The sequence below is a fragment of the Felis catus genome, chromosome D2 (genome assembly GCF_018350175.1).
Source record: "Felis catus isolate Fca126 chromosome D2, F.catus_Fca126_mat1.0, whole genome shotgun sequence".
Classification (NCBI taxonomy): domain Eukaryota; kingdom Metazoa; phylum Chordata; class Mammalia; order Carnivora; family Felidae; genus Felis; species Felis catus.
The window spans coordinates 17626371-17646396 of record NC_058378.1 but is presented as its reverse complement, the minus strand read 5'-3'; the positions used below and the strand labels follow the sequence as shown (position 1 = coordinate 17646396).

General features: G+C 43.6%; 1 protein-coding gene and 1 pseudogene across 6 annotated transcripts in view; one reads left to right on the top strand and one right to left on the bottom strand.

The window, feature by feature from the left end:
- The window catches only part of TTC13 (tetratricopeptide repeat domain 13), a 79556-nt gene that overhangs the window by 28869 nt on the left and 30661 nt on the right, over positions 1–20026 (bottom strand). For 2 of the 6 annotated variants that reach the window (XM_023240418.2, XM_023240419.2), the window contains exons 5-11: positions 14798–14863; positions 13201–13293; positions 10411–10527; positions 9241–9351; positions 3958–4040; positions 1229–1370; positions 721–895 (exon numbers count right to left, since the gene is read on the bottom strand). In XM_023240418.2, the coding sequence (XP_023096186.2) occupies positions 721–895; positions 1229–1370; positions 3958–4040; positions 9241–9351; positions 10411–10527; positions 13201–13293; positions 14798–14863 (787 nt within the window). The remainder of the gene's footprint in view (positions 1–720; positions 896–1228; positions 1371–3957; positions 4041–9240; positions 9352–10410; positions 10528–13200; positions 13294–14797; positions 14864–20026) is intronic. The other 4 variants (XM_023240420.2, XM_045040962.1, XM_023240421.2 and 1 more) reach the window with 2 other exon arrangements.
- Positions 19654–19793, top strand: LOC123381053 (annotated as a pseudogene).

Genomic DNA, 20026 nt, shown 5'->3' with positions numbered 1-20026 from the left:
ATGACAAAGGAAAGAGGAAAAAGGGGAGTAAAGATCTGAGCTCTGCACGAACAACAAAAATGTTATATCGTGATGAGCACTGAAAGTATACAGAATTGTCAAATCATTGCACCATGTGCCTAGAACAAATATAACACTGTATGTTAAGTATGCTTCAATAAAAAACAAATCCATTTTGGAACAAAACAAAAAAACAACAAAACAAAAATATAGTTTTATATGGCAGAGAAAAGGTGAGATTCTGCCTAATCAAAAGATGACATAAAGATTTGCTTTCTTCCTCATCCCAACTGAATATCTCCAAAGTAGGTGAGAATTTGATATGAAGGAGATACGTCAAAGCTACCAAGTTTACATTTAACAACAAAAACCTCAGAAAATGTTACTCTCCTATTACTCCTATGTCTCCAGACCAGGTGTAATGAGACCCATCCCATACCCAGATGGTTGTCACGTTTAGCTCAAAATAGGTTTGACTTGAGTAAAATTTTTTAAACTTTTTTAATGTTAAAGAGAAAAAAATCCATAGGAAGTGATAGACAAAGTATGTGACTGGTCTCTAGAAGACAGGGGTCTTATCTAGTCCACCAAGGGATGGCCGTGTTCATGTTCCCTAGTGCCTTCGAGACTCAGCTGTCTCGTACGACACAAGCGACAAGCAATATGATTTATGTGGCTCTGAGCATCCAAATTCAGTGCTTCGGCAATTTTGTGACTTACCTCGGAGATATTTCACTTTCAGATACTCTGGGCTAGCCTTCTGGCCTGGAAGAGGATCATTTAGCATAACTTTAGTTTGTGCTTTTATTCCTTCGTAAAACTGTCCCATCGCAACATGGCTGAGTCCTTTCATATACTGGCACACCTCATTATAGGGTTCTAGCTGCAGACACCGCTGAGGCATGGAGGGAGAAAACGCCCCATTAGTTTCAATACAGTTGCAGATAACTCTTAAGCGTTTTATTCTTCAATCTGGAATTAGAAGGGCTTTCCCTCTAGGCTAAATCAGACCAAATGCATGCTCTGTAAATCAGTCTCTAGGACACAGCAGTGGTTTTTTTTTCTCTTTCTTTTTGCGGGGGGTATAAACATTACCTTGCCCTTCTCTCTAGTCATTTCACTAAATTTTGTTGAAGAATGATCCCAGGGGCGCCTGGGTGGCTCAGTCAGTCGAGTGTCTGACTCTTGATTTGGGCTGTTACAGTGCTTCTCACTTATGGATGCTCACCTTGAAGTTCTTAAGGGCCTCCTGCAGGCTGCCGTGGTGATAGAGCATCATTCCCCGCAGCTGCAGGGTCTGTACGTGATTTTGGTTGAGCAACAGCGCCTTCTGAAAGCTCTCGGTGGCGGCTTCAAAATTGCCCAGTTCTCTAGGTGTTTGACAACAGTTATGAGCACAGTGCAGAACGTTTCAGTAAACACACAGAACAAGTTAGCCTCAGAATTACAGTCCCATATGAGAATCAGATACCTTGACAGGGGTGCCCTTTTCTGTTTTACCACTTTACACTTTGACACATCACATCTCACTCACTTTTCCCAAATTTTACTCGGCTGCAGGATAACCACAAGGCCCTTGAAATTCTTTGGGGAAAATGAATTTATTGCTTTCCAAAAGCAAGTGCTTATTCAAATCCTTTTCCCCAATTCATGACAAGCTCCAACCCTTAAAAAAACTATGTGTAGGGGCGCCTGGGTGGCTCAGTCGGTTGAGCGTCCGACTTCAGCTCAGGTCACGATCTCGCGGTCCGTGAGTTCGAGCCCCGCGTCGGGCTCTGGGCTGACGGCTCAGAGCCTGGAGCCTGCTTCCATTCTGTGTCTCCCCCTCTCTCTGCCCCTCCCCCGTTCATGCTCTGTCTCTCTCTGTCTCAAAAATAAATAAAACGTTAAAAAAAAAAAACTATATGTAGATTTTAGTATTTAGATAAAATCATGTTTCTCCTTTGCGGGGGGTGGGGAGAGTATGTAGGTGACAATCATACATAGGTATATCATTCTGAATCAAATTCATAGGCCGAAAATTGTATTTTTCCTGTCACAGAAGTTACTTCCCTTAAAATCCAGTAAATCATTTTGTAATTTAAGACATCAGAAAGAAAGTATATTTTAGGATAGTAATCATTTCAGAGTAGAAATATTATTAGGCTTCTTTCACCTATCAAATTTTTTACAAATAACAAAAACACCTTAAAAACGTGCCATGAGTCTATTTTTTGTAAATAATATTTTTTAAAAATATACTACCCATTTACATTTACATATCACCTTACTAGTTACTCTAGGTGCTTTCAAATCTGTTTTCAATGTATGTCCCCAACCATTCTGTGGGACAGCAAGGATAAATATCATCATTTAAATTAAAAACGAATGCAAAGACACTTTCTTCAAGTTAGTGGTAAGAGAGCTTCTCCAATGACTGCATCAGATAAAAAAGCTCTAGAATTCAATCCTTCCTGGGTGAGGTGACTAACAGCTCTGACAGGGATCTCGGTTACTGTCTCTTTCCTAACTTTTACAGAACCTCGTAAGGGAGAACCCTGACGCTCAGGGAAGTTGAGGAGACACAAGTGTGGAATGGACAATCTGGAACCAGAACCGAATCTCTTGACTCCTGAATCCCGAGCCCTTCCGTCAAGCCATGCAATCTCCTTTTCAGGTCAGACTGTAAAGATTTTTGAAAGCCCAAAGTCAAAGTAGCTCTACTGGTCAGGGTAACACCAGGAGTCGGGACGCCAGGGTCAAAGCACAACTTCTCACTCCTAATAGAGATGCACAGTGACTGTATATCATAGTTGATCATATTGATGGTCATCGATATCATCCTATGCAGCATAATTTTCCATCCTTTTAATCAAGGAATCTTCAAACGAATCACAGTGATGTGGGAATTAACCCTATTTATTTATTTTTTAATTTTTTTTTCAACGTTTATTTATTTTTGGGACAGAGAGAGACAGAGCATGAATGGGGGAGGGGCAGAGAGAGAGGGAGACACAGAATCGGAAACAGGCTCCAGGCTCTGAGCCATCAGCCCAGAGCCTGACGCGGGGCTCAAACTCACGGACCGCGAGATCGTGACCTGGCTGAAGTCGGACGCTTAACCGACTGCGCCACCCAGGCGCCCCGGGAATTAACCTTACTTACGGTCTAGAAAAGCATCAGTGTCTATGACTCAACCAGCATATAATGCTGCTATTCAAAGCAATAAATTTTGAAGGACGAACATTTTCTAGACCAATATATACCAAGCGAAGTCGTTTTAAAAGACGATATATACGTCATGATACCCTCTGACCCACGGGTCTTTCTATATTCCAGAGGAGCTCTCAACAAGCATATTAATGCCTATGTGATTTAGAAGGACAATCTCTTCTGGTTAAGAAATTCAATTTCTTTTAAAATATCCCTATTATGACAGGGTGCCTGGGTGGCTCAGTCAATTGAGCATCCAACTTCAGCTCAGGTCATGATCTTGTGGCTCGTGAGTTCGAGCCCCATGTCGGGCTCTGTACTGAAAGCTCGGAGCCTGGAGCCTGCCTGCTTCAGAATCTGTGTCTCCCTCTCTTTTTTTAATTTTTTTTTTCAACGTTTATTTATTTTTGGGACAGAGGGAGACAGAGCATGAACGGGGGAGGGGCAGAGAGAGAGGGAGACACAGAATCGGAAACAGGCTCCAGGCTCTGAGCCATCAACCCAGAGCCTGACGCGGGGCTCGAACTCACAGACCGTGAGATCGTGACCTGGCTGAAGTCGGACGCTTAACTGACTGCGCCACCCAGGCGCCCCAATGTGTCTCCCTCTCTTTATGCTTCTCCCCTGCTCACACCCTGTGTCTCTCTCTCTCTCAAGAATAAAGATTAAAAAAAATTTTTAATAAAATATCACTATTATGTGAGGCTCTCTTGTCTCCCCACTCTACACCCTCCCTCCTACCCTGACTACTGTTCCTTTTCTTACCTATAGGCCTGTCCCAGACTTTTGTACGCATCAATAAAATCAACTTTCTGCTTCAAGGCTTCTTTGAAGGACTCAATAGCTTCCTGAAAAAAGTATATGGGAAATTAGGTCATGCGCATGGCTATTAAAATTGAGTTTCACTTAAATCACTAATGGACTTAAATATATAATGTACACGGTCTTGGAATGATTTTCCTTTTTTAATATGAGGACTTCACAAAAAGAGGTAGAGAGTCTGACAAACTGAGTCAGGAGGATTTGATTTCAACAGGAAACAAATGCTCTGTTGTGGGCAGTAACAGAGCCTTACAAGTTTCTCCCTTTCAGAACGGGGAAACGGCTTCCCTCCATCTACTTCATTAGGTAACGATATCACCTTTGTGTCAATATCATTTCTTTAATCAACAAAGGCCTTGTGGAATAAAAGTAAGCCTACTAGCTGTATACAATTTTAAATGATCATAACTAGCAGCATTTAAACTGAACCAGCGAAAGAGACAAAAAAGGAAGCCCAAAGTGAGATTGTTCATTAAAAAAAGACAAAAAGCACCAAGGCTCCTAGATGGACTCTGTGAATGATTCTCATGATCTATAGGAAAAAGATACAGTAAAACAAAACAGAGACCTTGAGGTGGGGGCATCTGGGGGACCTAGTTTTCTGCCAGCACAACTCCGGGTCTGTGGCTGACGGAGTGAGAAGGCGGCACGGGTGTTACGCTCTAGGGAGCAGCCTGCCGGGAACGCACAGTGCACCTGGCCGCTGTGGAATCCTCTGGAAACTGTTACTACAATGCACCAGTCTGCTTCCCAGTAAACATCCTGGGCTTACACTGTATTCAGCGTGCTCTCCATTATGACTTGATTATTTACTGTGATAAAAAATGATGAAGACATTTCACACATTTCCCAAGGAAAAGATGTGTCTTACTTAAGTTAATGGCTACAAAGGATCTCTGAAGGCTTTCAAGAGAAAGACTTTAAAACTGTGTATTTCACACCTGATTAGATAATTCATAACACAAAAACTACTAACATGTCAAATGCCTTGCACATGGTAGGCACTCAATAAATATTTAGTGATTTGGTAGGCACATAATCCTAATTCTTTTCTAAAAAAAATCATTCATTCCCTGCTTCTTGATTTTCTCTGTAGGAGGCAGCAGGGTAGGAGGGGCGGGCTTTCAAACCTTTCTAAGGTGACAATGGGGACAACAACCTACTCATTAAGGAGTCCCACTGACTGTGTACCGTTCAGCGGAAGGATGAGAACAGATAAATGTTAACACTTAAATGTCAAAGACTACTCTTCATTAGGCTCTGGCCCTGGCACAGTCTAGATCTTCTGGGTTTTTTACAACTACGTTTTCAATTCAACAAACATGTATTGAGCGCCTACTATGTGCCGGGGGCAGGGTGAGGTACAGGGGACACAAAGCCGAACAAATCACTCTCTCTGTCCTCGAAGAACTCAGTCCAGTTAGAAAGCCAATTACTTAACCAGGTTATTAGAATATAAACTAAGAGCTACAAGAGAGATACAAGTAAGAGTCTCTGGGAATAAAGAGGAAGGAACACCTAACTGAGCCTGGGACACCGGGACAGGCTTCACCAGGAGGGCAAGTGACAACTGAGCTGGGTCTGGGAGAATGAGAAGGAGGGTGTCAGAGAAAGAGGGCATCTTGGACGGGGGGGTGGGGGTGCGCAGCGGTGGGGGAGGCAGGACGGCAAGAGTGCAGGTGCCTGGGTGGGAGTGGAGGGAAGGAAGAGACAGGGGGCCAGGCCCTGTGGCCAGCCGGGACCGGAGGGGAAGGGCCTCTGGCGTGCTCTGCAGTGGGGGCGTCACCCTGCCAGCAATGAGGACTGGGGGCTGAGTAGGTGTGCGACCTCACAAAACTGACTCTAGAGATGACCGCCACTGGCCACAACAGAGCAGGCGGGCGGGACAGGGGAGGGGACGAAGCCCAGTGAGGAGGTGACTGCAGGAGCCGAGGCAAGAGATAAAGAAAGCTCAGACTGAGACGGTGTCTCTGAGGACAGAAAAGAAGGGTCACACTCAGGAGATATCCTGAAAGGCACTAAGAATCCAGTGGCCGTGGGTAGGGGGTGGTGAGGGAGAAGGGAGGGCAGGAAGCTTAGGAGCTGAAGAGCCCGGGTGAAAGGCGAGAGTGTTAGCCAACGTGAGGAAGTAGGGGGGCCGGCTGCAGGGCAGGGGTGGGAGGAGGTGATGAGTCTAGCTGGGGCGTGGGAAGTCTGGGGTGTTTGTGGACGTCTGGGGGAGATGCCCGGGCGACATCTGCTGCCCACTGCACTTACAGCACGCTGGGACGCCACAGTTCTTCAAAGTCTGATTTCTCTTCAGCTTTTAAGAGTCTTTGGTTTCAGGGTTCCTGTCTAATCACTGCACAGCTCTCTACCTCATTCTGCCAAAGAGGGGACATAGCAGAATCAAGATTTGAAGCCACTTGGAACAAAGAAACTACGTTCGAAATGAATCAGTCTCCAAGCACACGAACCGGCTCGGAGTTTGTTTGCGCAGCGCGGGCAGGCATCACCCCACCTGGGCCGCCATCTTCCTCCCTCACCAGTGGTGGGTGGCCATCATTCCGGCCTCCCTGCTTCGTTACAATGAAGAGAACAGTTGCAGGGACCTCTCGAAGCGGAGGCTGATAAAAAAACATGTGCTGGGAGTGTACCATGTTTGAAATATCCTTACGACACAAATACGAGACAAGTTTTTGCCATGTTTTCCCCAGAGAAATCCAAAATGGCTGACAGATCTACCAAGCTGGACGGCTGCGAAATCTGTCAGGTCATATTGCCTGCAGAATTTCTCATGTATTACCTCATTAAGTAAAGAAGCAAACCACCCCCATAATTCATTTCTGAATTGCCGCTGACCTGGGCAGACCAGCTTCAGGATATAAAGACAGCGCCCATTCATGGATCCATTTAACACGTTGTCTCTACAGTTAACAAGAGACCTAAAGATATCTACGCTAAGTTCATTAGTTTAAGGAAGATGTGTCACTGCTAGTTTTCCGCGCTGTGTAACTGGGACACCCTCTGCCCCTTCTATATACTTTGTGGGGATGCTGTTGGGACGAGTCAGACAATACGTCAACACTCTGACCTCCTCGGACAGCAGATCCATAAAAATGCAAAGGAAAGGTTCCCATCCATTACACACGTTGATGCTGGGTTTACGAGCACACTGAAGAGGAGAAAGCACCACGTAGTTTGGTGAGGTTGCTACTCGAGGGACAGACTTTGCATCTGGTGTTGTGACCATGAGGTTTTTTTAAATTTAAGGTAACTGAGAGAAGGTGAGAGGCAGATGCAAAATAAAACTGGAAAAGCCCACCTGGCAGCTGCTCAAAGCACATTTTAAATAACTGCTCTCGACACCCAGGGCTGCTGGCCTGAGTCCTGCGGGGGGAGACAGGAGGTCTGTGAGGACCACCCACCACACCCCGGCAGGAAGGATGGGAGGCGGACGAAAGAAAATCTCCCCGGTTCCCTCTGGTTTGGTAGTTTGTGGATGGGAGTTATTTTTTTAAGGTCTATGACACTTAGATGAAATTAAATGTTCACATGTAACACGATCTATAATAACTAATACCTGATTCGTGCTCATAGCTCTTAAAGTACCTTTCACACACGTTGTTTTATTGAACCCCTTCAAGAGGCGGACGGCAGAATCATCTCTACATGACAGATAAGGGAAGGAGCAGCTGAAAAGGCTTAAGCAGCTTGTCCAGTGGGACAGTTCACAGGGTTCAGAGTGGGAGCTCCAGCCACGGCCTTCCAACTCCAAACCCAACGCTCTGTCCTTGAAATTCATTCAGTCCACTAGTACTTATTGAGCACCTACTATGTGACAGGCACCGCCCATGACGCTGAGGGTTTACAACATGTGGCCTTTTTAAAGGTCAACTGTGCCTACCCCCCAAGAGTGCGGGCATGATCCTCGAAACCACTTTCCGTAATAAAATGCACGTTCTTTCTGCCAGAGCACTCTTTCCTGCCACGCGCTCCTGAGATTCGTCACAGCTTTCAAAGTTAAGGTAAAGAACAACCTTCTCTTTTGCAGGCTCTCTTGACCTGCCAGACAGCATTAAGCGTTTTTCACCTACCCAGGCTGACTCTTAGACCAGCCTGTCTTCAAACGGACGGCTCGGGTGGGTCCTGCACCAGAGCTCTGACCCTGTGCCGGCTGTGGGCGCTGAGGAGGCCACTGTGAGAGACCAGAGCTCCCCTCCTGACTCCCAGCCAGGTCTCTGCCCCAAGATAAGGCTCTTGCACCATAGGTCCTCAACACGCCCAGAGAGTGCCAGGCCAAGGACAGGAGGCAGGGACAGGCCAGAGGTGACACTGCCTCTCCACACATCAATCGGCTTGGACGACACCTTTTCTATTTCCCTCAACTCCTTCCCCCCAACAGCAATCTCCAGGCAGCAGCAGCAATGTGCTCGTTGTAGTAATGTCTCCAGACCCACTCTTGGAGCCCCCAGGGGTCCGATCAGGTCTCCGGTTACCCGTGTCTCCCCGTGGTCCTCTGCCCCTAAGCCCCCCAGCCACTGGGTTGTCAGAATCCACATCCTAAATAGCAGATTGGGTCTCAATGACATCCTTTCCCCTAAAGCTAGATTTTACAGCTCTCTGGGCCTACAAATTAAAATCAAGATGCTCGGCATAGCACTCTAGACACTTCGGGGGCCTCCCCTCGGCCGACCTGACAGCTCAACTCCCTTCCACTCAAACCTACTTGCTACGCCGCAAACTGGCCGTACCTTCGTGTTCTATGCCAGCACTCATGCTTTCTCTCGGCCTGAAGTAGCTGGCTGCCCCCAATCCACTCCGCCTGCAAGGCCGAGGACAACGTCCACGTGCTCTCCGGAACCTTCTCTAACCCCGCAGTTTAAGTGAATCCTTCCTATCCCTGTTTCCAAAGCACTTTGTTTACACTACTTTTTTTCATGTATTTACCATATGATAAATTATACGTCGGGGGGTGGGGGGGGAGAGGGGAACTTGGTGAACTGTATCCTTCCTAAGCGTAAAGTGCAAAGAATTCTTTCTCCCTATTTATCCTTGTCCCGTCTGCACCAGATAGTAGGAGCTCAATAAATACACCGACTCAAACTCCCTCCTAAAATAAACCAATCAGGTGGACACGTGAGATGTCATTTGCAAACAGGCCAAGTGGAATCCCATTAAAGTCTTCCCACCCTCGAGAGAAAAGCAGGATCATTATACGGTGCACATATTGTGTAACACTTTCACCTTCAAAAGTCCTCTGTGAAAGAAAGTTAGACCTTTGTATAGCATAGCTATAGGCTGGTTTTTGTTCAGCTCTAGGGACTGCTGAAAATCTTCGTGGGCGGTCGCATAGTCCTACAGAAAGGAGAGCAAGGGAAAAAAAAGAGAGTAGCATTCATTAGATATTTAGACATTTCCTACTTTTGATTGGTAGAGGAAAAAAAATCCCATTTCATTCTATGCCCTCTTCGGCTTTAAAGGGAACATTTCATGACCATAAATATCAGCTGAATGCTTATCCTATTCGTTGAAACAGTTGGCTTTCTTAAGAAATTGATGGAGAAAATGCCGCAAAGGTTTAATTTAAATACGCTGTCTCAACTACAAAAAGATTATTTATGGTCTCTCTGCCCCTGCCCCTCCCCTGCTCATGCTCTGTCTCTCTCTCTCTCTCTCAAAAATAAATAAACATTAAAAAAAAGATTATTTATAAAAACAGTATTAAAGTCATAATCTGTCAGAGAAACTTAACAAATTATTTTCTGGTACTAGCATCTTACTACACTGAACACTTCTAAAATGATTATGCCATAGGTCAACCTTAACGTGTGTTATGCTGAGATGGTTTTCATACCCATTTTCTCTTGCAATAGAAGATTGTTCCTGAAGTTACGTAAACCCACGCAAATAATGGCGGCAATCAGAGATACCACTATGATGATAAAAGATAATCTTGCCAGATCTGGGTCACTGCCACCGATAAGCTACGGTCTGAGAAGCCACGTTGGTTCTAGTTATGGCTCTTGCTCCCCGAAGAAATTCCAACTGTGCCTTTCAGTTTCACAATCACATCGGTAACATGTGCACCTGTTTCCCTGTGCTGACATGTGCAAAAAAGGCTGAAGTACAGTCAATGAACCAAATCTCTTCATTTTCTCTTTCTTTTTCCCCCGAGTCTAGAATTAGTCACTGCTGACAGTTCAAGCAAGACAATGTACTCTTGGTACTTAACGTTTCTCCGCTGGGTTCAAGTTCAGCTAAAGAAAGTGCTTTTACGACTGTCTTGTGTCACAAGCATATTATTACGCAGCCCCGAACCCACATCTATCTATCAAAGAGCAGCTTTCCGAAGTGAACAGAAAAGTGAAGTCTCTATTATCACAAAAGAAACATTTCAAGGCAAAAATAACTCACCTCTGATATGAAGTACAGGGTCCCCCGGTGTCTGTACAGCCGTGCTGAGGGCTGCAGCTGAATAGCTTTGGTGAGATCATTCACTGCTTCATTAATTCGTCCCAGAGGGGACAGAATCTATAAACCCAAACATGTCATTAGCGGAGAAATCTTCCAGTGACAAACCCCCAAACTGCCAATGTTCTTGACTTTTCAATTCCACTTCACCACACCCCACTCACAAGATTACTTTCCCGGCAGCAAGAATCCTTGACCCCACATACTACTCAGTGAGGTTCAAAGTCAACAGGCCGAGGGGCTGCCGATCTTTGTCCCGCAGACGGGGAGGCTGACGAACTAGAACTACAGCAATGGCTTTGTCACGGTTTCATGGTCTGTGTTACAACAGATGTCACTTTTCTTGAAACGTGACCCTTTTTTTCTCAACCTATCATTATCTTTCAAAACAAAATTTAGCATTTCAAAGTTAATCTGAAGGATGACTTTGAGCCATTAAGAGCAGAGAAACTGACAGACACAGATTAGAGTCCTCCATGGTCTTTAGCTACGACCTCTGTGGCACTAAGGGCTGACTGACAATCTAAGACTCCAGGTGTTTTGGGAGTCCCTTTGTGTTAACTCTCAGCTCATCGGTCAAGATCTGCACGGCGGAAGAACAAAGGTCCGCAGGCTTGTTTGGGAAACCCTGGTGATGCAGCAGTCAGCTGTGTGCAGGTGACAATGACAACACAGAAGACAGTTGAGAATGCAAAACTACACCAAGAGGACGTGAGAAAATCCAAAATGGGTTATCAGGACTCATGCAATCAAGCTCAAGCATTTCATCCTGAGCAAATGTCCTGAAATTCGGGTTAATTTTGTTCTTAGAATATAGGTCATTTCCATCAGGTTCTACTACGTGGTTTCCTACTCTGTGGGAACCGAAAACCAGCAAAAGAGAGAGGATTCTGGCAGGCACATCACCAGTGGCAAGAATGGAAGCTCAGAAAAAGGAAAGAAAGAAATTACGGAATATACACCTGAGAATTCAAAAAGCCTAGCAGTCTGGGGTTAGATTTTGGGAGAAAGAACATCCCTACCTAGTTCATAACCCCTACGTACATAACTGAATCACCACACCTCAGCACAATAATCAACATTCATAATAATGACCTGAGTAACTAAAAAAGGTAGAATGATGTTCATTAAACACAGACTATCGCAGCAAGGATGAAAGAGAAAGATTTCTCATCAAATAATTTCAGACGTATGTAAACGGTAAGCTGTAATTTAGCTAGGAAAACCACTTTGTAGTGATATCGTTGCCCCGTGATGCCAGGAAAGAGGAATATCACTATATATATTTAAGATCATTGAAAATTACTTTTTGGATGACCAATATCACTTTTGGGTACACGGCTAGCTTTTGAGTAGATATGAGAAGCTTTTTGAGTAGCTTTTGAGAAACTTCTAAAGCTGCTGAACAAGTCTTCTTTCTATGCACACTTAATGAATTCATGCTTTACCGTAACATTTTAACATGATTTCAGAGTAATGGAGGGAAAAAGCATCAGCACCCCTCCCCAGAGCAGATATCACCAAATCTCACCCTAAATACCAACAAGGCTCTCGTGCAGTAACGAACAAATTACAATCCCTTAACCCTTATGGTTACAATCCAAAATAGACAAGAGATAATGAATTATATCATTAACTGAGAAAGAATTTTATTCAGAAACCCAAATTCCCAATAAGACATAAAATTCACTTTGTGAAACTGAACTATAACTTTAGACACTGTAATTTTGAGAATACAAACATCGCAAATACAGTTGTTAAATTACTAACACATTTAGTGTTTTCTTTACTTCTAAGTTTTCTCCCCCATAAGAGGAAATAAGCCATTTTTCCTTTAGTTCAACTATGAAATCCCATTATGTCAGATGACTAAAAGTTAAGTTTTAGCCAGTGTGAACACATTAACAAATTCTAAAGCATTTGATATGGTTAAATGAGCGGTAAAATGAAATCTGGGTAGTTTATAACTATATTATGCAAACGGTAAGAGGAACACGTTTTATTAAAAGGAATGCCTCACCACACGCTCCTTTCTCTGATCTGAATACCCTTTCTCCACCTTGTCCCCCAAGACGTGGGCTCTGATTGGCTCTAGCATTATCTGTTCAGTGAGGCCTCAGCAGACACACCCCTACCCTGCCCCTGCCAGCCTCCCCCAAGCTCTGACACACCACGTCTCTCTGTTCCTGAAGAAGCATTTCCTCTTCCCGACTCCCATCACAAATACTACCTGGTATTTTCACCAAGTTATTTTTGTCTCCACTTCAAGTCCTAAGTTCCTTCAAGGTCTGGTTTTGGTCACCCTTACCTGCTCTATGTCTCTATGTAGATAAGTACATCTCCCAAGAATTATACATAAGCGTATACACACACACACACACACACACACACGCACTTATAATGGTTATAAACTTCATTCTGACCATACTGTCATACTGTTTGACTAAAGTATGTCATAGATAGAGTAAACATGAACACTGACAGTAATAGTACATGTTATAACCACATATTTTAATACTAAATGTTACTATTAAATGTTAAATCAGGAGTATCTCTCAGTCAGTCCACAATTCTCTAGTAATTTCAAGCACGTTTAAAGGCATAAAGTACCTATGGAGGAAAATGCAATAGATAAGGGAGCTTTAAAATGTATAAGTCATAAAATAATAGGAAAAAAAATCTGAGATTCAACTAATCCAATAACGACAGAGGGAAAAAGAAAACCGCACTCACTTCTGCTCGCTGTTCAAATACCTCTGGACGATCTGGTTCCAAGGTAATTACTCGGCTCAATTCGAACAGAGCAAGTTCAGCATTCTTAATGTCCTTGAAAAGGCATTAGCTTAGTATGAGATACACTGTTACTCAAAATCAGGTTCAATAGTTTTTCTGAAAAAACTAAAAATTTAGTAAAGATATAACTACTTACTTAGAAGTAAATATGAACTTAGCTTCTAGATAAAAGAGCTGCTGGTTTAAATTCAGTTATGATTATTTAACTCACTCACGTCTACCTACCCATCAGTAGCCCATTAGACCTGGCTACATATCACAAGTTCCACTGATGGTAGGTTATTTTCTAAATTGAACCTATTTAAACACTGAATCAATGGATTTCAATGGATGAGTATGTGGATGGATAGCAGCATGCAAAATGATGCTGACCAGTGACAACATGGGGATACAAAGGGACCGAGTCAGTGTCCGTCAAAACCCCTAAGCCTACCTACCTACACCTTAGGAAGTCCAGGTAAGTTGTCTTTAAAATTTGCATGTTATTTTTATATTAGAAATATGAGCATGTCACTTTTACATTAAAAATGCATTAAAGATACAAGGAAATTTCATGTCGAGATATAAAATGAAAAGAGAGGAGAATTGGGAAGAAGCTCATCTCTGACAACTTCTGTCATTTATTGATGCTCTGAATGTAACACTGCTTCCTTCCTAAACACCTCTGTCATTCCCAGATCTGAGTTCGTTCTCAGTCCTCTATGTCTCAGAAGTATACAAATATTATATAAAATTTCACCAATAGGCCAGCACCTCATTAGTACAATTTTTTAAATTGGCAAAGACGAAAGTGATGCTTCTCCTTCAATCATCATTCATTTGAGTATTTCTAATATACAATAGGACAACAGAATAGTTTGTGCATAATAGTCTAACTGAAAATACAAAGATCTGAATCTTAAACTATTTCCTTATTAACCATATAGTCTTCATGTTTATACCATGGTGCCTTTGTTGAGTAAAATATGTCTAGTATAACCCTCCTTCTGCATTCCCCAGAGAAATAAGGGGAAGAAGGTGAAAACGATATACTTATCTGGGGGAGAGTATAATACATGATAACAAATAAAAATAATCTTTATCAAAAAAAACAAACAAACAAACCCTTTTGGTCTTTTATCCAACCTTTAAAAATTGTGGAAGAAACTCAGATTCTAAGTCCTACTGCACTATGCATCCCTAGACTCCACTTCTACCAATGAATATTCCTTGGGAATTCAGTTAAGGTCTCATACTTTCCTTGCTCTATGTCCAGCTCATCATGAAATACAATTTAGGCTGGCAAGGCTGTCCTTTTAGAGTAGATGGCAAGACGGACTCCCAGGAGCCCTGGGTAGAGATCCCCAGTCCCCCGCTCCCACCTTCCTGGCCACGTGATGTTGAGTACATTCTCTAAAGCCACGTTCTCAGGCGGTAACTGGCGTGCCCCCACTGTGTGTCCATCGGCACTCAATCAACAGGGAGCGGTTCTGTCGGAACCCTGGTCCAGGTCAGGTCATGTTAGGCACTATGGCAAGAGTAGCTATTCCATACTCACATGTAATCCCTTCTTTCCATAGGCTATCCCTCGGCCATAAATTGCACTAACCAGATCAGGCTCCTCCTAGTCAGACCAAAACAGAAACACGTCAAAAACTATAAACAAAACAAAACAAAACAAATCAGTTTCTGCGTAAAGCGCGTTAACGCCACAAGCAACAAGCTCTAGTTTATGCTACTGCCACACATACGTCCACACGCGGTCCCCAACCAGAAGAGTCAGTGTGCTTGGGGCTCATTTGAATGAGACACGTGATTAAGGTTCTTTGCGTTAAAAAAAATAATAAAGAGAACCAACATTAACGAGCCCTGTGCTAGTTTCTGTCACACGGTCATCTCCTTTAAAACATCCTCTCAACAACCCTATGACCCGCAGCGTCCGCGATCATGTGCTCTGGGTGGGGAAACGGAGGCCTGGGGAAATAAACGGTTAGGCACGAAGCACTGGGCAATGCTTCTTCCCAGTTTGTCCCCTCGCACAGTCATGAAATCATCTGAAAAGGGAAGAACCTCCCAGTGCCAGCTCCATCGAGCAACAAGAAACGAGTCCACTCCACAATCGGTTGGGGTGAATGCAGTCCTTTATGCTATATGTCAGAATAGGAATCAGACCCTTTTTGCAAGCTGCCCCCTGATGGACTAGATGAAACCCTTCTCAGGCCCAAGGACAGGGTTCTCTGCCTCGCCACCAGGTCCCCACAAACAGGTCAGTGGTATGAAGCATCCCACTTCCTGAGGGAAATGTCTCTCTTCTACATTTAGCCTCTGCAATTTCTACCTCTTCTCGGAATCCTTCCTCTGCATTTAAGAAATAAGATATAGCTCTGGCTATATCGTCCGGGGTGAAACTCTTGATGCTGCTAAAGAATTGAACAGAACTGTACCAGATGAGGCACTTTGTAGACTAGTCTATCATTCGGTTTCAAATGTGAGATAGGTTGTCTGCCCGCATTGCAGAAAAAGACACAGCAACTCCAACAATAACGAGAAAAAATAAAAGAGAAGATTCCATATATTGGAAAACAAAAAAGACTACTTGAAACAGAATCAGGTACACCCGTATCAAGCAGCAAACTGGTGCATCAGTGGCCTCAACCCAGCCGGCAGACTGGCTCATGGTGTATAAAAATGGGAAAAATTCAAGTAAACAGTGAAAGATCTCTAGCCTCACTTGAAAAATCAAAACATGCAGCAAAGATAAGCCCATATTTTTGCATTCTCTCATAAAAAAAAAAAAAAACTAGAGCTAAGTACTGGCGGCTTCCTTAGATGAGGGGTGTGTACTCATCAGTTTCTCGGAAGCCCACCCATCACCTCTACGTCACAGCAGTCCACTTTGCTCATTTAAACCACTTCCCTGGCTCCAGACGGTTCTGTTTGGAGTTGGGATTTATAACTTATATGTGACTGGCATGAAGGGCTCCATGCTATGCGTTACATGGGAAAAAAGTCCAAGTTATAGAACTGCAGGGGAATGCCACTTCCTTTTATAAACAGTACTTATAAATGATTTGTGTGGGTCCGTACGTGCACAGAAAAGAATGCTCCAAAATGCTAACAGCAATTTTCTCTTGGGAGTGGGATTACGAGCTCTGTTCCCACTCTACTTACTACTATTCCTTTTCCTTGTTCAAGACAAACATGTATACATTTATAGTCGGAAAAAGATGTTTTAAGTAATATGCGTTATAGAATATCGACATGTTTATTATAAACAAAACATTTTATTCAAATAAATAGTTGGAATACTTATTATAAACTACAGCAAAATCTAGAAAATGAAGAAAAGCACAAAGGAGAAGGGCACCCCATAATCCTGCCACCCAGAGATAATAACACTTGAAACATTTAAATATCCTCCCTGGCTGGAAAATAAAAAAGGCAGAGTGGGGCGCCTGAGTGGCTCAGTCGGTTGAGCGTCCGACTTCGGCTCAGGTCATGATCTCACGGTTTGTGGGTTCGAGCCCCGCGTCGGGCTCTGTGCTGACAGCTCGGGGCCTGGAGCCTGCTTTGGATTCTGTGTCTCCCCCTCTCATCCTCCCCTCTCTCTCTGCCTCTCCCCTATGCACTCTCTGTCTCTCTCTCAAATATAAAAAATAAATAAATAAAAATAAAAAAGGCAGAGAGGCTAGTTTGGAGGGAGAGGGATACAGGCACGGAGGGAGAGGAAGAGCAGGGAAAACAGTTTCCTGATGAGGAATTAAGGTAAGATTGACTTCATGTGTTTCCATAGCAATACCACCTGCCAAGAGACAGAACAGTCCACAGAAAGTAGTACAGGCTGGGGCAGGGGGCAGTGAGCCCACATGGCTCTTCCCCTCTGAGGACATTCTCCAGTGAATGGAACACCTGCTCTCAGATGTGTAATGTCTCAAAATATATGATCTAAGAAGCTTTTCTCCTAAAACTGAAAAAAATAATTATAAGGGGCAAATCAGAAAAAAAAAAGTTTACGTAAATAAATAGTTCTTCTACTGAAGTGGCATCTCCATACACCCTGTATACCTACAACAGCCACATTCAAACATACTGTGGCTCTAACTCATAGTAAAATGCCTTTTACGTCGTTACCCAGGATACACATACATATGTATATGACATGCACACGCACACACATACACGCATTAGAAATGAGAGTTGCACTAAGTCAAACCTAGTCTTCCTGTTGACATGCAGTCTTCTAGTTTCTATTCTAGTGTGTTTCATTTTTTAAAAAGGTGTTAGTCTTCACTTGCCAATCAAGTTCAGGCCCTACTAAAAGGCAGCAACTCACAATTTGAAAAACAATGAGATAACATCTAAATGCTTTGGTAGAAAATATCGGTCATTTTCTTGCCTTGTTCAGTCTCATCTCCTTCCACTTTCCACTCATAATTCGTACTCTGTAAACGAGTACTACTGCATAGCTCCCCAGATACAACACGCTCTCCCAAGCTCAGCGTGCTACACATGCTAGTCCCTCTGCCAGGAACACTCACCCACCGCCTCAGCTCAAACACCACCTCTCCCCTGACTCCTTCCAGACTCCCCTGGAAAATAAATAAGCTCCTTTGCCTTGGTCCCTACTGTATGCCGTATAGACATTAGTCATTTGGTGAACAAATACTTAGGGCCAGCTTTCAGCCATGTCTGGTTTCACGTGTGAGGAATACCATAGTCACCAAAAACAAAGACAGAAGGTAAGATTCTTGCCTTCTTGGAGTTTAGCCAAAGAATCGCAAACATAAATGTAAAGTTACATGTTCAGTAAGAACGAGAGTAGTAAATAGTGCTTTTAGCAAATGCATAAAGACTAGACACGGTTAGGAAGGTTTCCCCCAGGAAGAGGTGCCTTGGATGAAATGTGTCGCAGGTGAGGGCATCTCAGAGTAGCTGGTCCAGGCAGAGAGAGCCAAAGGCCCCAAGGCAAGCAGGAAGTATAGCATCTGCTCCAAGATGAGTTTGGAGAGGTAGACAGGGACGTTATTAAGGATTTTAATCTTCAAGCTGAAAACAACAGCAAAGTATGTGTGTGTTTTAAAGTGCAAAAGTGTACGTGTATGGATGGTGTGCATGTGTGTGGAGAGTGTGAGGTGATAAGCCAGACAACCATGCCTGCACCGGTCATCTGGCAGGTGATAGTGGCTTGGCTGTGGTTTGACCAGAGCCAGGAGAAGCAGAGGGACAGGAGAGGTCCTTTGGGAGCTATCCAGAGAGAGTCGGTGCTGAAATCAGCAGCACACCGATGTGTGGAGCAGGTGGACTCATATATGCCAGTGAAGAGGGTGCCACCCATTGATCCGGGCAGCACTGGCACACAACTAGGGATTCCTTCTCAGTTATGGGTAGGGGTGTGTGGAGGGATCAGGGGAAAGCATGCAGTCGAGTTGGAGCCTCTTAACGGATATAATTCCATTGAAGTCATTCGCTTATTACTCATTATACTGCATCTGCACATTTGTCACCCACGGTGACAATCTCCTCAAGGGAATGTAACCTCATGTTTGGATTTGTGACACTTAGTCTTAGCCTGACATGTGAGTCTTAATATGTAGCAGTTGTTAGTTAACAACAATCACTGGCCATTTTTTAGGCAGACAAGAAGATTTTAATGAGTATTAAAGACTATCAGATCAAAGTCAGCTTGGCCTGGCCTCCTCTTCTCATAGGGGGAGCAAGCAGATGACCTGGCCAGAAACAATGGGGTACCGTGATTGGAAAAAAAGCCAATTCATAGTTCCATAAGGCAAAGCAGGGTGACACATGTGCCATTGGAATGGCTCCAGGTGGGCCACCAGCAATCACAGCTATCATATTTTATAGCAATAAAAGATTTCAAGCCTTTAAAAGATAGCCATTAAACAGTTTGTAACAGTTCAAATATCTGAACACTGACAACTTCCTGAATTTGGTCATCATTATTTTGGCCCTTAGGATTTTATGTGTGGCTGCCACTGGCAGAGAACCCTATAGCGGCCCCACATGCCTCACTTCCCCAGCCCTCCCTCTGGGTTACCCACGTGGTCTGATGCTTGTGGCGGTGACTTTCAGTTCTGCCAGTGACAGATAACAAGTTGTACCAATCAAGACGAGTAACAAAATCTATTATTTAACAACAACAGTAATTATACATCCTGCTATACTGTTTAAAAAGAAATTCTAGGGCACCTGGGTGGCACAGTCAGTTAAACATCTGACCCTTGGTCTCAGCTCAGGTCATGATCTCACAGTTCATGAGTTCGAGCTCCGCATCAGGCTCTGCGTGGAGCCTGCTTGGGATTCTGTCTCTCTTTCTCTCTGCACCGCTCTCCCGCCCCACCGCCGCTTGTGCGCTCACTCTCTCTCAAAATAAATAAATAAACTTAAAAAAAATAAAAAGAAATTCTAGAGGCCACTGGCTGGCCAACGAACTCACAAGCGTCAGTAGTGTTCTACATAAGGGTCAAGTCTTTTCCTAACACCATGAGGGTCTCTGGTCCAGTGAGTGGAGTTTGATAGTAATTCTTGCTACACGTAAAAAAAAAAAAAAAAAAAAAAAAAAAAAAAGTAATTCTAAAAAAAAAGTAAATTGAATACAGAAACCTAAATATTGTGTGAATCTGTAAGGGATTATTGTGGTTGTTATTTCAGTTACAATCTAGTATTAAGAGGTCCTAAATTTAAAGGGCAGATTTTCTTACCTTTCTTGATTGATACAAGTTTATTATTTTGTCTATCATGGGCTTTGGATGTTAACAAGAAGTCAAAG